The sequence below is a fragment of the Myripristis murdjan genome, chromosome 11 (genome assembly GCF_902150065.1).
Source record: "Myripristis murdjan chromosome 11, fMyrMur1.1, whole genome shotgun sequence".
Classification (NCBI taxonomy): domain Eukaryota; kingdom Metazoa; phylum Chordata; class Actinopteri; order Holocentriformes; family Holocentridae; genus Myripristis; species Myripristis murdjan.
In genome coordinates this window covers 18,272,664-18,296,859 of record NC_043990.1, presented here as the reverse complement: position 1 = coordinate 18,296,859, position 24,196 = coordinate 18,272,664, and the positions used below count along the sequence as shown (strand labels likewise).

General features: G+C 40.5%; 2 protein-coding genes across 6 annotated transcripts; both read left to right on the top strand.

Annotated features, from left to right (window-relative positions):
* Window positions 1-1,793: 1,793 nt before the first annotated feature.
* Window positions 1,794-12,875, top strand: LOC115367398 (regulation of nuclear pre-mRNA domain-containing protein 1A). Of its 3 annotated transcripts, none has more exons than XM_030063111.1 (7): window positions 1,794-2,195; window positions 4,478-4,607; window positions 4,735-4,841; window positions 7,796-7,890; window positions 8,690-8,816; window positions 9,375-9,550; window positions 10,066-10,158. In XM_030063111.1, the coding sequence occupies exons 1-7, from the start codon at window positions 2,045-2,047 to the stop codon at window positions 10,123-10,125; spliced, it is 846 nt and encodes a 281-aa protein (XP_029918971.1). In that variant the 5' UTR covers window positions 1,794-2,044; the 3' UTR covers window positions 10,126-10,158. The 3 variants fall into 3 exon arrangements, with proteins under 3 accessions (XP_029918971.1, XP_029918969.1, XP_029918970.1); XM_030063110.1 differs by lacking the exon at window positions 10,066-10,158 and adding an exon at window positions 11,616-12,875 and having other exon boundaries at window positions 1,795-2,195; XM_030063109.1 differs by having other exon boundaries at window positions 9,375-10,158.
* Window positions 12,876-12,956: 81 nt separating this feature from the next.
* On the top strand, window positions 12,957-24,011 carry LOC115367397 (uncharacterized). Of its 3 annotated transcripts, none has more exons than XM_030063107.1 (13): window positions 12,957-13,305; window positions 13,526-13,594; window positions 15,596-15,620; window positions 17,913-17,999; window positions 18,145-18,293; window positions 18,437-18,556; window positions 18,694-18,739; window positions 20,455-21,652; window positions 21,844-21,916; window positions 22,059-22,148; window positions 22,266-22,358; window positions 22,500-22,779; window positions 23,582-24,011. In XM_030063107.1, the coding sequence occupies exons 1-13, from the start codon at window positions 13,246-13,248 to the stop codon at window positions 23,806-23,808; spliced, it is 2,517 nt and encodes an 838-aa protein (XP_029918967.1). In that variant the 5' UTR covers window positions 12,957-13,245; the 3' UTR covers window positions 23,809-24,011. The 3 variants fall into 3 exon arrangements, with proteins under 3 accessions (XP_029918967.1, XP_029918966.1, XP_029918968.1); XM_030063106.1 differs by having other exon boundaries at window positions 12,958-13,305; window positions 21,826-21,916; XM_030063108.1 differs by lacking the exon at window positions 15,596-15,620 and having other exon boundaries at window positions 13,288-13,305; window positions 21,826-21,916.
* The last annotated feature ends 185 nt before the right edge of the window (window positions 24,012-24,196 follow it).

Below are 24,196 nucleotides of genomic sequence, written 5' to 3'. Positions count from 1 at the left end.
CATAATAAAAAGCCAATTAATTAGCCCTCACTGTAAAAGTGTCAGTTTCATGATCTTCAGTACACCAAGTTTGCCCCAAACTAGATTTGGGAAATGTTGCCTGTACATACTATTAAGTATTGAAGACAGACTGCCATGTCAAAACACTGCAAGGTCACTGAATGTTATGTTGATGCATGGATTTTCACATTATGTAACTTTTTGTATTTGAGTGCCTAATGACCTGGTTCAAAACGGAGACTTTGTAGATGTGGGCTAATCACATGACTTAGTAATTTGAATCATCACTATTGTGACCTTCTTTTTGGAATCTGTAACCTAAATTGTTACTTGTACATTGAATTTAAAGGGCAAAGAAACAACAAAATAAATCAAGTGATGATTGAACCTGGGTTGTGTTGCTTTTTGGGCATAAAGAACTGTGTAGTCTCCTGCACTTTGCTTATGTCATCATATTTAACAACTTGAGCCTCCAACAAGGGGAGGTGTGTGATGGCAAGATTAGTTAAAGGAAGACTATGCTATACTAAATAAGATGTCTACATATTAACAGTTCACCTAGTAATTTCTCTATCACTTTTTTAGTATATAATTGAAGATCAGTCCATACCTCTAGTAAGCTCAGTGTTGGTAAAGTCCCACGAAACAAAAACAAAACCATTGCTGTAAGTACGTACTGTGGGATGCAGCAGAAATACTAGTGGTGAGCATCAATTCACTTGACACTCCACCTAAATTATGGTTATGCAGTTTTGCAGCATGTGTAGTTTTCAAACACTGCATGTAAAAGAGGTTTGCAAAACAAGACAATGAGATGTAATTTAAGAAAGTAGGTGTAATTATCCTTTTTTGTGACCTTAAGAAAGCCTCAGAAGTGACAGTGTGTCACAGCTTTAGTATTTTGAGGGTTTGTGCACAGACACATTCTGACCAGTCAATGCTTGTCTTTTCAATCAACCACCCAGAGCCTTGGAGACTGTGTGTTAGTGGCTCACACACTTTTGCAACTAATATAAAATCAGCCTCTTGGTAGTTCAACCCATCAATCAAAAAAACAAAATGTACACGTTTCCTATGTTTATGTTTAATTATGACCCCATCAGGCCCATGTTACTGTGTCAGATCTCACTCTGTCAGGTGAGAGCAGCCTCCTCCCTCGGTTCAGGGCCTCCTCAGGTGTGCGGTGTACCTGTTGCTACCTGTTGGCCCTCTCTCTGTGGCTGCTTTCCTCTGGAGCCGCCTGTAGATGCCCCATACTGCTACTACCACACCAGCCTTCACCATGCAGGGCCCAGCAACCACATCACTGTCTGAATGACTGAGGATGATTTTTGATGGATGGGTTCACCCTCCATTTGAATAAAAAATAGAGGACAGCTACATCTGTTGCATCAGTTGTTGGGTGTAGGATTGTGGAGACAAATGTGTCTGGCATGTCATGACAATTCATAAATAGTTCCCCAATTTCAACTGTATGCAATTACAGACAATTTCTGTGCATTAGTCATCACACTTTAGGTGTTGACAAAATCCGCATGAGGGCACCAATTGCTCTCCTTTTTTCCAAAATTTCCAACATTTCAAATATGTGTCAGTCATCATTTCTTTGGCGTGTCTGTCATACTTGCATGGTCCCTTGCAGAATTTCGTTATGGGACGTGTAGAGCTGGGGGAAGGCTGCTTAGTGTAATCCCAATACTGCAGCCAATGAAAACACAGGCAGACGGAGCTTACACATTTCTCAGCCTATCACCGGACTGTAAACAAACTCGGAACCGCCTCTGGCAAGTTGCTGTGGTTTTGCATCAAGGCAGCAAGGCTCCTTTTAATAACACCGAGCAGGCATTGCTCTGGCTAGTTGTTAGCCTGCAAAACAGCTAACAACAAACACAAGGAGGCCAGGCACGTTGCGTTGGATAAAAAAAAAAAAGGAAAAAAGAAAAATCGACTGGCACTGGCTGTCCTGCTTTCGCTAACACATCTGGGAGAAACGTGAAAGCTGCCTCTCCCACTGCCCAGTGTGTCCCCCCCGAACCTCGTCGAGATGTCAGCTTTCTCTGAGGCAGCTTTAGAGAAGAAACTATCCGAGCTTAGCAACTCCCAGCAAAGTGTTCAGACCTTGTCACTGTGGCTCATCCATCACAGAAAACACTCCAAGACCATCGTCAACGTTTGGTTCAACGAACTCCAGAAAGGTAAGGCTAAACCCCAGTTGTGAGTAACTTAATGGAGCTAGCTAACATGCTGCTGCTGCTAGTCACAACCTAATGAATTAGCTTTGGCTAACGAGGCTAACCGCCGCTAACGCTAGCTAAAACGCCAAAACTTTGTAGACATCACTATCTTAGCTATTTAAAACAACCAGTTAGTTTTCTTTCGCTAATAGCGTTAGCTGCCTTATATTCTGTGAGTTATTTCTTAGTTTTGCCACTTTCGGTTAACCTTTCCTATGCTAAATGAACGACAGTGTTAATGTCACTCAGCAGCTCATTCGCAACCGCTTGTTAGCTGTGTAGCTCAGGCAAATGTTCTCCATGTCATGGGCACTGGGAGCTAATTGATCATGTTAGCTAGAAAATTTATCCACCGCTATTTAGCAAGTGGGATTGGCCTAAATTGTGTATTTTAGGAAGTCAGCAAATGTTAGCTAAGGCAATAATTGTGTCTCTAGCCTTTTTTTTTTTTTTTAAGGTAACATTAACATTGGATCACACAATTAGTTCAAAAGAGACATTTCTGTTGAAGTCACCCACCTCCACCTCACTTCTTCCTCTTAAACGCTACAAACACACACATATACAAGGTTACAAAATTAAAAATATCTGCTTTCATGCCCAGACTAAATGTCATCAAAGTATTAGGGTACAAGGTGTGCAGGATTAGCCAGTAGACTGCCCCAAGAAAGACGATTTATCAAATTATTCAGCCAAATAGGCACATGTGAAACATAACTGACACAAATTTACAACACATCTGGTATATTCTCTATGTATTGCATGTATAATTGCATGTAAGGCTGGGTGTTAAATCAGCCTCAAGCCTTTAGGGTGTAGAGGTGAAACACTAATTGTGACTCCTGAGTGTCACGTAACACCACAACATTAATATATAGTTCTACAATTACTTTGACTGGCTTTGCAGTTTCAGTGTGACTTGTGTTCTTTTAAATTAGCATAACATTATCACAGATTTGGTCATTAAAATAGAAGGATATTAGTCCCATACACCTAATCAGATACAGTCATGCATTCCTCTGTCATTTCCAGACACCATTCTCTCCCAATCTTTTCTTAAATTTTTTCTAAAGCACACTGCTCATTCAGTCAACTGTAGAAATTAATGGTTAATTTATTGAACATCACTTTGTTACATAGATGTTAGATGTCGCTTATGTTTCTGTCAGCAGTGATGTCATTTTATGTCGATTGGACATTCAGTGCATGTCAGCAAAAGACGATATTAACAGAAGATTATATTATAAAGCTGTCTTGCGATATTGTCAGCCTCTCTGCCTTATGCCAAACATGTAAATGTGCTGTAGCCTGTTGTATAGAGTCAGATACAGTTACTTCATTGTAGGTTATGTGCAGCTAATGTATTGTATTCTACAGTGCTTTTATTTTGGATATGTGTCTAGGGCTTAATTGATGTATTTTGACTCTGGCACTTTTTCCCAAGGGTACAAGTCAACGGCCTAATGATACCTCAGGTGGTTGTTGTATTTTGGGAACTTTTCTTTCGACTGAAAGGAGCGTAAGGTGTTTATAGCAACAAGGGATTCTATTACGGAGATGACATATTTCTCCGGGCTGTGTATTCTGAAGTCATTGTTTACTGTGAACAGTTATGAAGCAACAGTTGGCTTATGTGCACTTTTAAATGCATTTGCAGCAGCTTTGTGTGATGTAAGAAATGCTGTGTTGGTGGATAAAATCTGAATGGAAATGATCGATACAATAAGGCGTGCAGTTAAAGAGAGAGGCGAGAGAGAGAGGGAGAGATAAGTGGGATTAAATTCTCAAAATGTCTTTCTGTCATTAGGTCTTATTTGTAACCATAGCGATGTGTAATGTGCTGTGTGTCTAAACGGCTGTGGCTGGGGAGGTTTTGTTCTCACATGTGGCTCATTGCTCCAGGGTTTTATTTGCTCTCTTTTAAGACTTTGAAAAGAGCAAACCAATGTAATGCATGTTTGTCTTGCTCTCTGTGTATTTACTCAAAAAGAGGGGCAAAAATACATCCTTGGTGTAAAAACAGTCTGCATTAATAGCTCTGTATTATATTCACAATTTGATATCGCTTACGATTTTGGAGATGTTGTCATTTTCTGTGATTAGTATTGAAAAATGAAGACTTGTCCATGTAAATGAAATATTTTACTGTTTTGTTTGGTGCCTTGTGTTTCTATTGCTTCTCTGAGACTTTAGATTGACTCACTGTAATATGTGTATGTGTACATGTGCCTGCTTATATGCAGCTCAGGTATCACGCAAGCTGACCTTCCTCTACCTGGCCAATGATGTCATCCAGAACAGCAAGAGGAAAGGACCAGAGTTCACCCAGGACTTTGCACCGGTCATCATCGATGCCTTCAAACATGTGTTCAGGTCCGATCAAACTATACCAAGTATTGTCAAGCCTGGCAAAGGGAAAAAAATTCAGGTTACGACGGTTGAATTTCACCAAGCCACTGAAACTGTGCATGCTTGGTCTTTCTGGTGGTGTTGTGTGCAGGGAGGGGGAGGAGGGCTGTAAGAAACAGCTGGGTCGGGTCCTGTCCATCTGGCAGGAGAGAGCTGTGTATGAGAACAACCTGCTGGACCAGCTCTCACAAGTCCTACGTAAGTTCACACAAATGTTTGCAGTACTATTGGTCTACTGCTCTTTCTAAAGTGATTTAAAACAAAAACATGAATATACAGTAGACATTTCCTGCACTATATACAGAAGTGTGAAAATGTAGGCTGACAATTTGGTTGTCAGAGACAGATCAACTTGTGCCTCAGCACCAAGTTTAGCCTCATTCCACTTCACCTATGCTTGCAGTTTCACAACAGCGTGAACTAAAAGGATTTAGCCTGCAGTTACTACAGTAATGCTGCACCACAGAGCCCAACCCTTCATACCTGTTGGAATAATTATAGAATTTGAGCTTGATAGGGTTCATATTGGGAATTATAAACTCCTTAGCCAGTGTGCTGATACTGTCCTGGGACAGTGAGTAAGGTGTGATGGGAACACCCACAGCTGCTGAGAAAGGGGCTTTTCTATTAGAGACCAGCGTTTACTTGTCAAAATTTGTTATAACACCCAGCCAATAAAATGGTCTCAGTGTATAATTGGGAGTATGCTTTTTATTGAAGTTTTATGGTAATAGACAATAAAGTAACATGCACATATCTGCTGGTGAGTGTAAATCTTCCAATGATCACTTTGAAGTTAATATTTTATTTGAATTTCACATTTCATTCATTGTTGGCAGTTTTATATTTATGGGAATCCTGGGGTCAATTAAAGCAACTCAAAATATACTTTGTAATAAAAAAAAACAAAACAAAAACAGTTTGGAAACAAGGCCAAAAAAAAAAAAAAAAAAAAAAAAAAAACACTGATGAAAGAACTGATGTAAGGGGAAGGCAAGCAGATTGAAATAATTTTTTAGTAAAAACACTAACATAAGGTGGAGGATTAACTAGAATTTAAACAGTGAAATAAGAAATTCTAAAAATAGGCTAATGTATTTTCTCAAATATTTGCAATATTTGAAAATGTTTACAGTTTGAAAGATTGTCGATATTTGAAACCAAAGAATTCAGTGGATATCTCCTCACGGTCTGCTAGCTGTCTGTTCGGTGTGTGTGTGCGCTGAAAGAAAATCAGATGTTCATACACGGCCCTGGCTCTGTAAATGGGAAACAAACACACTGGCTGGGAGCCACACAAGATTATTGCAGTCAATCAGCAACAGGGGTTGTTTTTACATGTGGGGGGCATGGGGGAAAGGAGGCAATGCCAGTGAGACGGACTGTAAATTTGGCTGTTGATTTCAAATATTCATCTTTCTCCAGAATCACTGACTGCACCTTTAAGTCAGGGCGCCTTATCTTTCTGTGTGTATTTCAGTGTCTGGTAATGTGACGCAAAGTTTTAAAATACTTCAGCAAGTGGGCAATAACATTCATGAAAGAACAGTTCAAGCAAAGTCACCAAAATATTAAAATATTAGCCTTGAGGCAACACTCATCCTGAATGCACCACTAATGTTACAGCCAGATCTGACTTTCCTAATTTCTAAGTTAAACTAGTTCAAAACGTTCCTTAGAAGTACAGTCAGTTCCCTGCTGCACATGGGACTGGAGAATTATCTGTATTTGCTTTTATACCAAAAAAGTCCTGTGTGCGGCACCCTTGAAATGACACTGTTACTGTGGCCAGGTCAAGTACACAAGCTGGTTGTTGCAGGTTGGGCTGCTGTCCATACACTTACTGACTGTTCCAGACATGTGAAATCAACATGACAGTGTTTATTTGAAGGGAGGAGGCTTTAATAACATCACCTGCCTGTCCAGTGCAAATGATTTTTCTATGCTCCTGAAATAGCATGCTCATCCCCCCTTGAACCTGTGGAAGGTTAGTGGTTGGCAGTCATACCCCCAACCTACTGACAGGCAGCCCAATGAAATGGTGAAATACAGGAGGATAAGACTTGGCACAGCCTGGTCTGACCTTCTTACTAAGACAAATGTCGGCTATTTATAGACTGATTCACAGTAATGAAGGTAAAACAATCAGATAACAATCAAAAGTGATAGCTATATGGGTTATATTTGAATATAAGGTCATAAATCTTTTATCACATGCCAGAAATTACAACAGTGTTTAGTTAATCCTCCCACAGTATCTGCAGTCAAAATGATCATTCAAAATAAAATATAACGGGACATAAATCAGTATACTGTTGTAAAGTAAACTTAATCAAAAAGGTATAATTAAATTGATCTGTTTAAATGAACATGATTAATCTTTTTTCAGCATCACACCCTACTAAAAATACACATGAACCCATGAAATACACAGTGGTAAAACCTGGAACAGCATGGCTTCTCTTTCCAGGGAGACAAAGAATTTATTCTTTATCAGACATGGACTGTTAAAGTAAATATTGAATGAACTCACTGTCTTCCTCTACTTCATCTGTGGATTAAAAACAACATTAAAATATAATGCCTACCTTTTTGATTATCAATCGACAGTGAAGGCTCCCAGTTTTTGAGACTGAAACTCTTACAAGTGCATTGCATACATTAACAGTGCCTGTGTTGTGGTGCAGAACTAGAGGTGCTGTATGTTAGTATTCTCAAAATGTTGTGTTTCTTGTGTTTTTCCTAATGCTGCTGTGGCATACTTTACTGAGCACCGTCTGCTTAATTGAAGAAAATAAAAATTCTACTATTGGGGAAAATTTAACCTCAGCAATCACAAACTAACTGCAAGTATTAACAGAGTTCCCTCACTCTGGACTTCTTATAATCAGAACAAACTACTCCAAGTACTCGGGGCTCCACTAGCCATGGTGCTATCCGAGGAAATATCTTTTATATTTTTGGATGCATAGTTCTGGAAATGTTTATTTACCAAAATCATCAGTTTCACTGCCTTAATCACTTGTAACAACAAACTCGGGTCTACTTGTTTATCTTCAAACAGCACAGTCCCATTATACAGCTGTAATGGATTTGTAATGTAACTAGTAATGTAATGTAACTGGATGTGATGTTTTCCTTGTCTATTTTAGATGGAGAAAAGAAGGCTAAGAAGAGGTCATATGAGGAGATCCAACTGGATGATGAGGACTTTGCCTCCCAGAGCTCCCCAGCAGAGCCCCCACAGGTGCTGGCCTACACAACCCAACACGCCTCAGTGGGGCCAGAAATAGAGAGTATTAAGAAACTGTCAGTCCTACCAGGATTTACAGGTCTTTTTTGTGATTATTGCAGCCAAAAATGACTTGACGGTGTTTCTCAAAAGTGCGATGCAAAAGTTTTCATCTTATTTTGTGTCACAAAATAAGATGAAAGCAGAGAAAATTTTCAATTTCCTCTCAATTTTCTATAAACGTACAACAAAAAGTGAAAATAAAAGTTGAGGCTTTAGTCTTTTTTTTCTCTCTCTGACACACACACGCACACATTAGGGTTGCATCTCTTGCCCCCTACTCTTTCTTGCCCAGCAACACACACACACACACACACACACACACACACACACACACACACACACGCACTTCTTGCAATTTGTCTATTTAATGCAAATATTGTAGGGATTAGAGGAAATTGCAAGCTCTTCCAATTACTGCAAGGACTGGGTGAATTCGCGTTTTTTTGATCACAAGATTGCGGGAAGACGGTCTTAATTACACATGTAACCACAAGTATTATTTTTTTATTTTATTATTTTTTTTCTTTTTTACAGATAACACAGCTGTTAGCGACTGATAAACTTCCATTTTGGCGCTTTTTGCCACATTGCTCACTTTTTGACTTTCATGTACCCCACAACCCAATGCCCCCAGCACACACACACACTCACTGTATGCTGTTTCTTTACTTCTGTACTCTGTTGGCTCCACTGAACTCCCACGCTGCTTCATCATTCTCCCCCTCCTTCTGTTTCCTCTACCCCCCCTTAGACCGCAGAGTTAATCCGGGCCTTGCAGGAGCTGGAGAACGCAGCCTCTGGCGACTCAGCACTGCGTCAGCGCATCTCCTCCCTGCCTGCCGAGGTGCAGGATGCATCGCTGCTCCACAGGATCACAGGTAGGAGGCAGGACGTTGACCACTGTTTACCGGGCACAAACACACACACACACACACACACACACACACACATATACAGTTACTGTGGAAAATCACATACTAGGTAAAACTTATACTCATTTACTAGACAACGAATTGGAATTGGAGAATACCATTCATCTGGAAGGCCTGGGTTAAAGTCTCTGTGACAGCAAATGTCTGAGTTCCTGCCAGCTCTAAAGGTGCCGCTCTGTAGCTGAAAGCCTGATCTGACATACATGTGGTGAGGGGATGTGTAAAAAGAAACATTTTCCTCTCAGTGGGACGTAGACAAGTACACATAAGAGCTTTCCTTATCTTAAAGTTGATGGCATGAGAGGGGTGAGTATGCCACCACCCGGGGTAGGTGGAGTGTTTGATATGCTGGCTATTTGTGGCTGACTTTTACATTATTATATATTTAAAAGTTTATCAACATTATATCAGTACTCATGCAATACTGAATCCCCTCCATCTAAACCCTTGAGACTGGTTGTATTCATGCACTGTGCCCCTGTCTGTATGCTTTGTGTGCTCCAGATAAGGAGTCGGGGGAGCGGCTCTCTCGGCTGGTGGAGGAGGCCTGCATGTTGCTAGCAGACTACAGTGGCCGCCTGGCGGCAGAGATCGATGACCGACGGCAGCTCACGCGCACGTTAACACTCTTCCTGCACAGCCAGAAGGACGGCTTGGCCCAGAATGAGCAGAAACTAGAAGTGCGTAAAAATATCACCTTTTTTCCTTCCTCATTTAGCCAGTGTTATCTGTGCATGACATTCTTCTTTACCTCTTTGTCATCATTCATTCTTGGTGTCACTCTGTTTGGCTGTGTAGCTGCTTACTCACACTTACTGTTTGTCCACCTTTTGGAATTAAATTTCTTTACTTGTGTTTCAAGATTATATTTCAAAGTGAAGGTTTAATTCTGAACCTGGCTTTAAGTTTTATGCTGCTGTACAAACAGCATGTTGCTGGTTTCACAGAACACATATTCCACAAATGCTTTTTCAGTGAGGTTGCTTTTGTGTCACACAGCTCTATTTCAACTCTTTGTCTTACCTTATGCTTTTGTTAGAGTGTATTCCCTTCTGCGAGGTAAGTACCAGACCAAAAAGCTTTGCCAGATTTTCATCAGTGTGTTTGGAAATGGTAGCAACAGTTTCTCTTGCTCTCTCGTAGGCTGTGGATGCTCTTTTAAATGAGTGTTTAACTGTCCAGCCTTTATCCACAGGACATGAAGAGGATTAAGTATCTCGTGTGTGTATCTTCACCTAAATCAAGTCATTTGTAATAAAAACAAACAGGAAATAAAAAATCAAACAGATGTTGTGAGTTTTGTCATTTTGCTTTGACACCTGCTACTCCTGGTGACGCTCTGTATGTTGACATTTTGTATTTCAACAATTGTATATAGTTATAAAATTTTCATTGATGTAGAGAAACACACCAACTTCACTGCTTTGGCTTAAACTGAGCTATGTTGAGTGATAGGCATATGTCTGCCCAAAACATCAGTTTCATATCACAAGTCATAATAACACAAATTTTCAAGCAGTTAAATTTTAGCCTTCCAAAATGTGCTGTTACTTATCAAGACAATTACTTATGCTTTACATAATGTATTTTGCTGATGTTAATATAACAATCTCCAGAAGATGAGAATAATTTTCACTCTTTGTCAGCTGTAAATTCATGTTTAATATTGAACTGTGAAAACTCTCTTGGCCTGAGGAAGTTTGCTCTGTTTGCACAACACCCCACATGCATCACTTATTTGGCAAGCACACATGACAAGCATATCTGAGAAGTAGCATATGCAGTTAAGCAGGAACAGAGAAAATAAAGCATTTTGAATTGCACTTGAGTTATCAGTATATTTTTAAATCATAAAAGAAATACCAATAATCATTTAAAGTGCATATATAATTATAATCCATTTCTCTGGCCATCATTGACAGTCTTTACCCCTTTGGCCTCTGACTTTGGGCTGAGTGCCAGAGTCCTTGTTTTCTGTGTAAATTTCACACACTCCCTGGTGATAGACCAGAGCATTTAGATAGGGCACTTAAATAGCCTTCCCTCCAGTTTTGCCTATGCTTATCAGCTACAAATAAATGTGAACAACACATTATAAAACTGTCCCCTAAGTATATTCTCAAAATGAAAAGGAAAAAATGTTTCTGACTTAAAGGCCTCCAATGTGGTTTTTAAACAGAAATGAGAAAAGGCATGAAGTAAAGATGACAGTGAAGTTGAGCTAAAATCTAGTCATATCACTTTTTCCTGTCTTATGATACAGGAAATGCTTTGAAAATAATTTGTGCTGAATGCAAAAAAAACATCAACAGACATTTTAGGAACACTGACTCCTGATAGAACCGGATTAAATAATCTGACATGATCATACCCTTTACACTTAGTTTGGTCTGTTACCTTCTTGGAGTGTGTAGGGGACAACACGTAACATGTTAAATTTTGGTGGAACATTGGTCCAGATGGTCAAACGTACTTAACTGAACCACAGCGAGGCTTTAAACTTAAGCCAGATAATATCATGTAAAATGTAATGTGAAAGGATTATGACAAAATAGTGCATTTTTATGTGCTCCCTCATATAGACGTTTTTTGTTATTAGGTATGGTCTTAATCCCTCATTTGCAAGTTTTTGCCAGTGAGACTTCTGTTTTCCTGACATTGCATTTGGGACTCACAAATCACAATACCACTCAGTCTTATGATAAGGTTATTGAGCTCTGATGGACCTCTGTTGTGTTGTTTCAGGAGTACAAACGGAAACTGGCGAGGGTGACCCAGGTACGGAAGGAGCTGCGATCCCGTCTGAACAATCTTCCAGGGGGCCTCTACAACTCTTCAAACTGACGGCTCACCTCCGCTCCCCCCTCCCGAGGAGAAACCCTGCCCCTCCTGCAACCGAGACATCCTGTTATTTAGCCTTTCAATCAGTGACATTGCAATTTTTAGTCATTCTTGATTTTGGGAACTGACTGTTTCTCAAAGTATGGCTTCCTGGCATTTTCGTTTTGTCTTCAGCTAATTATTTCCCCATTTGTCTGCTATTGAGCGAAACATTTTTCATTTTCAAACTCATCCCTCTGCGTTGTATACTGTCAGTACACTGTAAATTAATATTTTAGTATATAAGTCACAGGCCTTCATGCTATGGCCCCTGCCTGCCTCTTACATCTTTACAGTGGTCAGGATGATGCTGGTGTGATATTATTTTTTTATTCATAGTGACTTAAGATGATGCACCAGAGGCTGTGCAGCTGTGCTCCCAATGAGAATATCCCCTCTGTGTGATATTTCAGAATAATCACTTGCAGTGTTTTGGATTTACCGTCATAACCTCTTTTGTTTTCTTTAGCAAGTCCTGTAAATGTGTCTTACACTTGCTCATAGATTATGGCACCAGGTGTTAAAGCTGGGATATTCTGTTTGTTTTTATACAGTATGTTAGTGGCCTTTTAAAAGATTGCCATGGCCATGCCTAGGTTTACTTATGAGATCATGCTGAAAATGATTAGTTACAGATGTTTCTGCAAGCAAACCAACATATGTGATTATAATTTACATAAACCTCGTTAGGGGATGTAACATTGTTCATTGTACATATTATGCAGAGTTGCATGTAAATACAATTAAGTTGTTTGTTGTAGGCTACCAGTTTTTCTTTATGATTTATGTCCATGTCAACATGGCTTGTGAAGCTCTCATTCAGAAGAATTATTGAGGCATCTGTAGATTGGTGATATCTCTGTAGTTGCTCAGACTTCAGCTGCACTGACACGAGTGAAGCCTATTGTTCTTGTTTACTGTATCACTACTGCTTCATAGTTTTACCCTCAAGTCTACTGAATGTTGCACAACTGCCTCACACTGCTTGAGAGAAGTACCCCCCACCCCCCACCCCCCACCCTGCCTCCAGTTTCCAAAAACCAGACTTTATAACACGTTTGTTTTTGTACATACAAAGCAAATTGTTCTTGGAACCAAAATAAACAGGAAAATGTACAAACCTCATTAGTCCTGCTGTATGTCATGTGGTTTGACTGTAATGGGGGTCCTTGGCCAGCAGGGGGCGTGAACGGTCATTCACATGTGCAGCCTGTACTTTTAACAGAGAGTGGGCTTGTGGGCTCCCGAACTGTAAACACACAGGAAGTCAGTGGTGTCGTTAACGCCATACATTTCATGGTTAACGCCAACTAAACAACGAATTGCAGATCTCATAAACGATACCCGTCGTGTGCAGGTCTTATTGCTCCTACCCAGTCGATATTGCGACAGGCCTACTAAGACAGCGACATCACTGCAGCTGAGTCTCTTCACCAGCTAGCTAACATTAGCCCGCTAGGTAACAGCGATAGCTAGCTAGCTTGTATACAACAAGATGGAGGGCCTAGAAACGCCATACGAAGTCGAGGCTCCGGTTGATTTCATTGACTGCACGGTAAGCGAACAAGCACATTTTCAGGTAGCTGTAAAATAAAATGACGGCTGTATTAGCTTACAGCTAAAGTACAGTCCACATCCTTTCATATAGCGTAGCATTAGCAGCTAACGCTAACCAACAGTGTCCGGGTTTCCATGGGGATGTCGGTGTCCCTGTGGAGGAAATACAGATGCTGATTTAGCAAAGCTAACATTATGTTTTTCCACTTTTTCTCTAGATCTGCGATAAATCCATAAGGGGTGACACTTTGTATAAGATACACCTGACTACAGCGGGGCATCTGAAGGTACACATCACTGTCTAAATGTATAAAGTAAATTACACTGTATTCAAATGAATTATTGCTAATATTAAATTATTTATTCTTGATGATAAACGTCATTTAAAAACCTACATGTTACTCTTAATTTGATTTGGAGATTTGCTTTTCAGTCTGTTGGGAATCATCTACATGCTCATCATCTACACTCCTTAAAAACCGGGATGTTCACAAATGTAACATTTTCCAGCTTTCCCTGCTCTTCTCTACATCTGGGACCATTGTTTTTGTTTAATTCTGATGCGCATGTCCAGTGACTTATGGATATTGTCTTGATATGCTGTCACTTAAAGAGACTGCTCCTCCTTGCACAGGAACTCCTTGGTTTGGACTGGCCTTTCCACATTGTTGAGACTGAGAGACCTGGTGTGCTGGTGCTCAGTGCTCTGCAACTGTATTAGGGCAAAATGTTATTCATTTAGCCTCAATCACACTTGAACAGCAATTTCTGTGCACACTTGTAGTGTGCAAGAAAATCCTCCTGTGCAGGTGACACACCAGATGTATTTGTACCTCCGACAGTGTCAATGCAAAGAGGCTGTATCACTGCTCTCAAAGTGTGTCTTCATGCCTCGGCTGGATCGACTCCTATAACACCATCAGTCTCTGTGTTCTCCTTTCTACAAAAGGTTGCACATTTCTGCAACAGCATTTTCCTTCCGCAGCTCCTACAACCACCCAGGAAAGGGACATGCTCCATGACAGGCATGTTTTTGATCACCTTGAAGGCTGTGTCAACGTCATTTTGGAAGGAACATAGCATGCTTTTTGGTTATGGCATATTATTGGAAAGTTGCCGTGGTTGAATGTTCAGGTCAGTGTTGCATTCTGATTAGACTTGATTTCCTTGTCGTTCACATTGCAGTCCCTCACATCTTGGAATGTGAAACACAGCTTTGTTGTGAGAACAACCGGTTCAGTGTTTTTAACTGGGAAATACATCTGTGTGCCAAAAAAATCTCCAGTCTTAATCTTGGCATGTTTAATGGAAACCATCATCTCAAAATAGAGTTTGATTTTCTTTGGGTCCACATCAGTCTAAAAACAATAAGGACATTGCATAAGTCGTTGGATCTGCCTCTTTCTCCTCCTGCTCCGTTGAAATGGTTGTTGGTTGTTGTATTCATTACGACCAGAACCCCAGTGTGTTTTTACCTGGATTTTTGGAATAATGGAAGAAGAGAAACAAGGTTAGATCAGCTCTAATGGATTCTGGTCATCAGGTCAAGTGATCTTATCATTGTGACCAACCAACATTTCACCTGTAGCTAGTAGTTGATGTTGGACCTTTACAGCGATGTGAAACAGTATTTCCCTCTCTTGGTATAGTCCTTCAGTCTCCTGTTTCATTTGGAAGATGTCACTTGGAGATGGAAAACCTCTTTTCTGAAAGTACAGCACTTGGGAGTGCAGGACTATTTCTTTGCTTCTTTTGGTCATACTTGAGAAAAATGGAAACCATGAGAATACATACAGGTAGATACATATTCCTTGGTGAACTTGGCCCATTAATTTCATCCACTAAAACCTTTTCCTGTGATGTTCCTCAGACATCCTTGCATATGGCTTGCATGTTGCTGGTACATTTCAAAATTACTTCTAGACTAAAGAAGAGCACACTTCCCATACTCTCAGTCTTATGTACTTCCAATCAATAACAACAAAAAACAAGTTACAGTACAGTGACAGTAACAAAACGTTGTGAGGATTAAAATAGTTTAACTGACATAGGAATGTAAATAAATTGGTAAATAGAAATAGTTTAATTCCTTGTTGACCTTTACTGCACCTCGAATGAGCTGTGGTTTTGGTTAACCATGATGTGTAAATGGATTGTGTGTTTCCATGACATAACCCTCTCTCTGTTTGTAGCAGTGGTGAACCAGGCCCCTCTAACCAGTGGCCAGTTTATCCAGCACTGATTGACTTGATTTTTTTTTTTTATTGCTCTCCCTTTACTCCTGACAGAAAGAGAGTGCCTTGGTTGCTCGGGGTAAGTAGTTTTCATCTTCACTGTGGTCAGCCTGAGTCCACCCAGGCTTAGAGTAAGTTTATCTCTTCATACAGGTTATTAAGTCTGCACATGAAGGTAATAAATGTGACTGTTTGATGGACAGTGTTATTGGTGTTGGTCCACCCAGTCGCTTAAACATGATGACCGAGCTCTTCAGAGAGGTCATTACCATTTTTTTAAAAAAAATTGGACAGCATTGTTCAGAAATGTATTCTAGTATGTCAAATGTTAATTTTTTGGACTAAAAAGTACATTCTGCGCAATTGGTTTACGGAAAGAAGAGTGGACTGGTGTGCTCTCAAAGAAAGGAGCGCACTAAAGAATGGAAGCAAGTGGGGAAAAAACCTTTTCTTTCTGTAGTCACTGGATATGGACGCGGCATTGAGATTTAGCTGTTTTTGCCACACAGAAGTCTGCAGTGGATGAAGCCAAGCTAATAAGTTCCTGCTTGGGAGGAGACCACGGCTGAAATACACATGCCATGCAGGTTTTTTTTTTTTTTTTTTAAATGAAGGGCAGCCTTCACGCTGAAGGAATTTACCTGAACACCATATTTCTGTATATGAAGATGTTTGCACCCTGCTTCTTGGAGTTCATGTAGTCCAGCAGAGTCTGAGGTACAGAGTTCAAAGCTAAACCAGTGGAGACTACAAAGATGCGTATGGTCACTAATTTGCAGTCCTCAAATTTGTCAGTGTGTGAACCAAGGAATTTAGTCCTTGTTAGCTGTAGATGCAGTACATTAGTTGCTGCATACACAGTATTGTCCCTGATATAAGAATGATTGCCGAACGGCATTGCAGATGTCCCCTTACCCACCAACAAGAGTGGAGTAAGATGCTTGTGAATATACATACAGGCAGGTCATGTGCCATCTCACTTTACAGAGGGTCTTGGTTATCCTAGGAGTGAGGCAAGATTTCATCATCACAATAAGATTCATTTGAGAGCACTGAGGTTTTAGTCACACCTCCTGGAGAATGGGGTTTCTGGTTGGAGAGCTGAAACCTCCAAGTCCCTCCAACTTCATTAAATTCACATTTTTTGAGACTAACTTTGGACTTTGAACCAGTATATGTCTTACTTTACTGGCTCGGCGACCTTCCCTCTTGCATTATGCATTACACCTTGTGTAATGATGGAGGTGTAGCTCTACACCTCCACCATGTAAAGACATCAGCTGTGGTTATTCAATCACAGTATGGGATTTTAGTTTGTTGACTGTCGTTGGAACAGAAGAGGCTTGCACTCTTTTAACAAATCCCATGTAAAGATTGAACTCTAATCTTTGCATATGCAAGAGAAATGTAACGAGGATGGTGCCTTGTGAAACAGTTTGTGGATGCATGTGGACATTACGTTCTTCAACTAACCACCAAAGCAGAGAACACAGGACTACAGAAAACTGAAGAACCACAACAATTCACAGATGCCAAAGAGGAATGAAACCATTTTCAAATCCCCTCATCTCTTTGAAATCACAGCTGAACTCACACAGTGTATGAGTGGGGATGACCAGAGGATCGGTGCCTCTCTGCAGTTTTCATTGCGAACACAAGGCTGGCCACTATTAGATTTTAACTGTTATTAAAATGTGGAAATCTAAACTCCATATTACTGAAGGACAAAGGAAGTCATAGTGCATACTGCAACAGCTGAATTTCCATATAATCACTGCGTCAGGGACTTTTTAAAGCAATATTTCAGTAATGAAGAATGTTTTTTTTTTTTTTTTTTTTTTTTTTTTAGGGTGCATTACATTGCAAGAAAAGTACTCATTAACTCCATGGGTATGAGCAGTGCTGTGGCTTGCTAGTACCATACTTCAAAGTGACATTTAAACACATGTAGCTTGAATACAACTGTGTAATTCAGGTTTTGGGGCAGTCAGAGGGGGTGGGGAGGTCAGGCATACATGAACTCGTAAAGGTATCATCTCTCAGTTCATTACAGTTGTGTGACTTAAGTTATGCTTAAAATGTTAGACAAAAGTGAAACTTAGATTTATTATATTACAAGCACTGTAAATTGAGATAACATTGAGATTGAGATGGCTTTGCTTTGCATTGGAAGAGTTTGATCAAATTGACATAAGGAGTAAATCATACAAAAATATTTGCATGATAATAAGCTAACCTATACTTCTAATGCATTCTATATTTTATGGTTATAGTTTCATCACTGCACTTAATTAAAAAAACACAAACAAAAGCAAAACTGGCTTTTGTCATGTTTATCTTTTTTCTAACTGCCAATTTTTGGATTTATCAGGCTTTTCTGCCAGAGACCACACTGTACCAGATTTTGAGGACATCCTACAATACCTACAATACCTGAACCTTGATGAGCCCATCATTGGTGAATACTACTACTACTACTACTACTACTACTACTAATAATAATAATGATAATAATAATGATCACCTTTAAACAGTTTTACATTATTCCACCTGATTATTTTCCCTATTTAACATTTTCACTTGTTACTTTTTTTATGTTTTAGGTTTGACCTATTTAGAAGAAGTGCCCAATACAGATGCCAGTGACCCTCAGCCAGGTCCTAGATACTTATGTAAGCTATGTGATGTGTACGCAAACCTACCCAATACGGTCAATCATGTCATTGGACGTAAACACCGGCAGAAATACCTGGTAAGGCACTGTGCACCTGTGTGTGAATTTATCTCCAAGCAAGCATTAAAGCGAGTTCTTGATATCTGATTGGTGGCAATGTAGTCTTTATTCATCAGCAAGGAAGAAACAAATGAGAATGCTTTACTTTGTTCTTAATATAGCAAACAAAACGGCCAGACCTAGTGACTTGGGACAGAACATCCATGACGAGCCAGTCTGGAAAGATCATGCGGGCCAAAGCAGAGGTGGTAGAGAGACAGGATGGACGAGGAACTCCGAAGGTGAGTCATGCACATGTAATTACCCAGACACTTTGTATGCCCTTAATAACTACATTTGTACTACTGTTGACGTTGAGAGCAGTGCAAGTTGTTTGTAGTATTTTCAAAGTTTTGATTACTTTTTTGGTGTGTTTTAGCCAATGAAGAAAAACAGGACAGTGGGCAAATCAAACATCTTGAGAGGTACAGTCTTTTATTTTCAGTTCTGCATGTAAAAAGAAAAGCTGTTTGTGAGCTTGTGCGCTATTTCCTCTTTCTTTTACTGAAGAGGTTCTATCAACAGTCCCCCCCCCCCAAAATTAAATAGGTTAAGCTATGCGGTTGCTTTGTCTGCTAGATACACTATATTACCAAAAGTATTCGCTCACCCATTCAAATGATCAGAATCAGGTGTCCTAATCACTTGGCCTGGCCACAGGTGTATAAAATCAAGCACTCAGGCATGCAGACTGTGAAACAAGACATTTGTGAAAGAATGGGCCGCTCTCAGGAGCTCAGTGAATTCCAGCGTGGAACTGTCATAGGATGCCACCTGTGCAACAAATCCAGTCGTGAAATTTCCTCGCTCCTAAATATTCCACAGTCAACTGTCAGCTCTATTATAACAAAATGGAAGCGTTTGGGAACAACAGCAACTCAGCCACGAAGTGGTAGGCCACGTAAAGTGACGGAGAGGGGTCAGCGGATGCTGAAGCGCATAGTGCAAAGAGGTCGCCGACTTTCTGCACAGTCAATTGCTACAGAGCTACAAACTTCATGTGACCTTCAGATTAGCCCAAGTACAGTACGCAGAGAGCTTCATGGAATGGGTTTCCATGGCCGAGCAGCTGCAGCCAAGCCACACATCACCAAGTGCAATGCAAAGTGTCGGATGCAATGGTGTAAAGCATGCCGCCACTGGCCTCTAGAGCAGTGGAAACGCGTTCTCTGGAGTGATGAATCACGCTTTTCCATCTGGCAATCTGATGGACGAGTCTGGGTTTGGAGGTTGCCAGGAGAACGGTACATTTCAGACTGCATTGTGCCGACTGTGAAATTTGGTGGAGGAGGAATTATGGTGTGGGGTTGTTTTTCAGGAGCTGGGCTTGGCCCCTTAGTTCCAGTGAAAGGAACTTTGAATGCTTCAGGATACCAAAACATTTTGGACAATTCCATGCTCCCAACCTTGTGGGAACAGTTTGGAGCGGGCCCCTTCCTCTTCCAACATGACTGTGCACCAGTGCACAAAGCAAGGTCCATAAAGACATGGATGACAGAGTCTGGTGTGGATGAACTTGACTGGCCTGCACAGAGTCCTGACCTGAACCCGATAGAACACCTTTGGGATGAATTAGAGCGGAGACTGAGAGCCAGGCCTTCTCGACCAACATCAGTGTGTGACCTCACCAATGCGCTTTTGGAAGAATGGTCAAAAATTCCTTTAAACACTCTCCTCAACCTTGTGGACAGTCTTCCCAGAAGAGTTGACGCTGTAATAGCTGCAAAAGGTGGACCGACATCATATTGAACTCTATGGGTTAGGAATGGGATGGCACTTCAGTTCATAGTATGAGTAAAGGCAGGTGAGCGAATACTTTTGGTAATATAGTGTATATTTGATAGCAATGGTATATTTTAATGGAGCAGACCTGGAAAATATAAGGCTTACATGATGCATACCAGTGTTAAGTTGTTTGTAGACAACTTGTGCTGGTGCACGATGTACATGTGGGGGATTATGGCACAAAACATTCAAAAAATATTAGGGTAGTCCTCAACACATGCAGTGTAGAACTCAAAACAATTTAATAAATTACAGGGGCCATCTTGATTGAAGCCCACTGTGAGAAATAACTGATGCAGGGACCATTCAAAAAAGGTACACTAACTAAAACTATATATTTACTCTTTTCTTCTAGCTCCTCCAAAGCAAAAAATGGGCCAAAATGTCTCCCAGAATGTGTCCCAACAACAGCTGTTCGATTATCAGGATGAGTACTCCCACCAGGGGAGGTATCCATGTAATGATTCAAATGTACCCCCCTTCCATCCAAATGACCCCTACATGTTGGGAAAATCAGATAGAAGCACCTTTAAGAGGGAGGACCCTCTAACACGAGACCATATTGGAGATGAACTGCAAAGAAAAAATTACATGGAAAGTGATATGTATGGGCAAGAGTTTAAGGAGGGCGATTATGAAAGAGAGTATCAAGACGACTATGTGGTAAATGAGCGTAGACGAGACTTACGTCAACCGGGAGGTGTTTCTGGCCGTGATGTTAGGCCAGACATGCCTCATAGGCATGGACGTATCCACCCTGCGGAAGCTCCACCTCATATGACGCCCTACCCAGAAAGTGACCCCCTCAAGCAGTTTTACTCTGAAGAAGTTAGACGTGGACAACTTCGTTCTGCTGAAGCTGCTCAGACTCGTAGGAACACCTATCCATTACGTGACCCTCATGGGACAGCCTATCCAGGGCGTGATCCTGATCCTGGAAGATATTCCTCCGAACGAGCCTATCCAAGGGAAGGTCCTTGTGGGCGACCTTATATAGAAGAATCTAGTAGGGATTACACCAGTTATTCCAGTGCCAGTGTTTGTGTTGATGAACATACCAGGGGAACAGGAGACTATTCAGAAGAGGAGACACAACACACAGCTTACCCTAAGGATGAATCCCTTCAGCCAGTCTACCCCGAAGATGAACAGCACCAGTGGTCTCTTGAGAGGGAGCAAAGCAGACATGGAAACATCAATGGAGGAGGCAGGCAGGGATCTAATGATCCAGAAGCCAAGAGGAGGAGGCTTCCTGAGCATATGGAAAGTGCCCAGCCATATGACAAAGATCATTTGCTTGAAATGGTCAGAGCTTTTCGCCAGGACAGAAGAGCATCACATCGAGAGGATGCAGTGGTGAATCCAGGGCCTAGCAGACCTGGACCACCTTTGTCTCAGAGACCAGTGGAAGTTGTCAGTAACCTGTCTGAGATTCCAGAGCCATTCAGACGCTTTTTGCAAGGGGCTACTCAAATCGAGGACCTGAGAAAAAGAAAAAGAAAGAGTCGCTTTTCTGATGCCACTGAAGAAGAGATGGAAAGGGCAAAGGGGATGTACGTGTTTATTTACTTGATCATTTCTTTGTAGAAACAACAATTTACTGGCTAATATCTTTGAAATGAGATTTTTTTTTTTTTTTTTTTTTTTTTACAAATTTTTACCAAATGCTTTGTCTAGACCTTGTTTATACATTATTTTTCTGGATATGCTTGATTTCTGCTTTAAGGTTCACTGATTCATTTAGATCTCGAAACCTGGAGGGTCGTGGTCCTCCAGTTCATGGACCACAGAGACATGACCCATACCCCACATCACAGGTAGTCAATCATAAAACAGTGCATTGAATTTGATAACTGGTGCTAATGAATGTCTTGGTTATGTCATGCGTTTAACTAATCCATATCACGTCCTCTTTCACATGGAAAACCTTTTGTGACTCCAAACTTGTTATTGTTTTAGAGCCCATATGATGCTGAAGGCTACCAAAGAGGAAGCCCCAAGCTTTTGTCAGAGAAGACTGCTGAAACTGGAGTTGTCTTTGATATGTTGGTAAGATCCTGAGTCTGTTTGTAACACACAGGGAAATGTGCAATATATGGAAGCATGTTAAGTAATGATAATTTAAAAGAATAAAAGTCTTAATTGTTGTCTTGTTTTTTCTGCTAGAAAAACATAGAAATTGATAATGCAGAGGAGGCCGACTTCCTTAAGAACCAACTTTGCTCCCTGCTGAAAGAATTCCAAGCCAAAAAGACTGCGGTATGTTTTACTCTGTGCATGGCTAGTGTCTTCTTTGTTCTTACGCATAGCCTTTATTATAGCCCATGTTGTTCAGTTCTATGCTTTTCCCAAAGGAGGAGAAATAAATTGAATAAGCTTTTGTGTTCCTCACTGTTGTAGCACAAAAGCCAGGGCCATACAGTCATCGCTAAAGATTACAACCATTTGAGCCAGGAGCACCAGGCCCCTCCGCAAGGCCAGTATGACAGGACCCTCAGAGAAGGTCCAGAAGGACGGTGTTTTGAGATCAAACCCGGGCAAGAGGGGGACTTTTACTCTGAGGATGCTCCCCGAGGTACAGGCTGGGATGACCAGGAGCAATCACCCGTAGACAAATTCCAGGAATACAGCCATCCTGCCCACCCTGGATCGAGAGGTTCAAGCAGAAGCCGTTATGAAGGTAAATAATTCACTGAGTAATGCTGTGGTTACAAACAATATGTAACTCCACATCAGCCACAAATAAACTGTTTCCACTTAAGCCATATTGGATTTCACAATTTTTTGCACCTTGTGTAAAAATGACACGATAAGGTAATGAGCTCTTTTTGAGGAAGTGTATTATTTAATTACGAAGCTATTATTTAGAAAAAATAACTTTTTAAAATGTGGTTGTCACAAATATATTCACCCTACTGTGAAATAGAGCCCTCCAATTTCATGTATGTGCAATCAGCCCATAGTGTATGCGGTGGAGTATTGTACTGGAGTGCAGCTAAAACTGCACAAGAAAATAGGAATGGCATGTGCTCCAAAATTATGAAATACTCTACCAGGATCTATATTCTTCAGGATCTGTATTCTTTTTCTTTCTGGTCTTTGGTTTTACTTGCACTTATATATTATCAACTGAGTTTTATTTTATTTTTTATTTTTTTTTTATTGTTTTTTATGTTTGCCCTTGTTCTAATGTGTTGCATATTTGTTGTAATTTTTCATTTTATTGTAAAGCACTTTGAACCACAGCTCATGTATGGAAAGTGTTCTATAAGTAAAGGTTATTATTGTTAATTGGATGGCAGTGCATGCTCAACTATACAAGTCAGTCCTCTGATTTAGTGAGTCGGTGTTGTAATTTATGAACAGCTATATGCCCTAATTCCCTCTCTCAGTCTTAAAATGATTTCTTTTCCTCCTTCTTGGCATGTTCCGTAATTGCCTTTGCTAATTGTTTTCTCTTTTGTCTCATGTGTCTTATACAGACGTCTTTGGGCGCACACCACACGCTGGCCATCCCCAAGAGCCATCCCTGTATCCTGAAAGGTTCACGGAGCCCATGCGCCCTTATGACTTCCCACCTGCCACCGAGGAGTTTTCTGAACCCCCGTTCCCTGCACCGCAAGGGTACAGGACGCACCGGGGTCCGCAGCACTCCAGCAGCCTTGACAAAATCACCTCCACCCTCCTGGAGCTTGTGGCTAGGAAATAACTGTCAGCTTACAAAAAAAAACCTCTGCAAACAAAATATTTGTATTTGATATTGTATTTAATATTTGATGGATTATTTTAGTTTGAAAACAGAGTTTGGTAACTTTTTTGCTTTTCATTAGTTTATGTGCTGTTGACATTTTTGTACATGATTTAAAAAACAATAAATGAATCTGATGCCAAAAATAAAACATTTGTCTACTAGAACAATGATGTACTTGGAATTATTACTATTAAGATAATTACAAATGCTGTTCTGCTGCTAATATTCTTCTTAGTAGTAGCAGTAGTGTAATTTGTATTAATAATTTCAGACTATTACAAAGTGCAGTCCATTTTGGATTGTATGTACAGACACGTGGCCTACTTTTGAAATCGGTGCTATTATT

Bases quoted from the DNA above. Each gene is read 5' to 3' on its own strand.
- LOC115367398 (XM_030063109.1), top strand. From the start codon at position 2,045: ATGTCAGCTTTCTCTGAGGCAGCTTTAGAGAAGAAACTATCCGAGCTT. The intron at 2,196-4,477 runs GTAAGGCTAAAC...GCTTATATGCAG, and splicing joins GTTCAACGAACTCCAGAAAG to CTCAGGTATCACGCAAGCTG. The intron at 8,817-9,374 runs GTAGGAGGCAGG...TGTGTGCTCCAG, and splicing joins GCTGCTCCACAGGATCACAG to ATAAGGAGTCGGGGGAGCGG.
- LOC115367397 (XM_030063106.1), top strand. From the start codon at position 13,246: ATGGAGGGCCTAGAAACGCCATACGAAGTCGAGGCTCCGGTTGATTTC. The intron at 18,294-18,436 runs GTAAGGCACTGT...TTCTTAATATAG, and splicing joins AACACCGGCAGAAATACCTG to CAAACAAAACGGCCAGACCT. The intron at 21,653-21,825 runs GTACGTGTTTAT...TTCTGCTTTAAG, and splicing joins ATGGAAAGGGCAAAGGGGAT to GTTCACTGATTCATTTAGAT.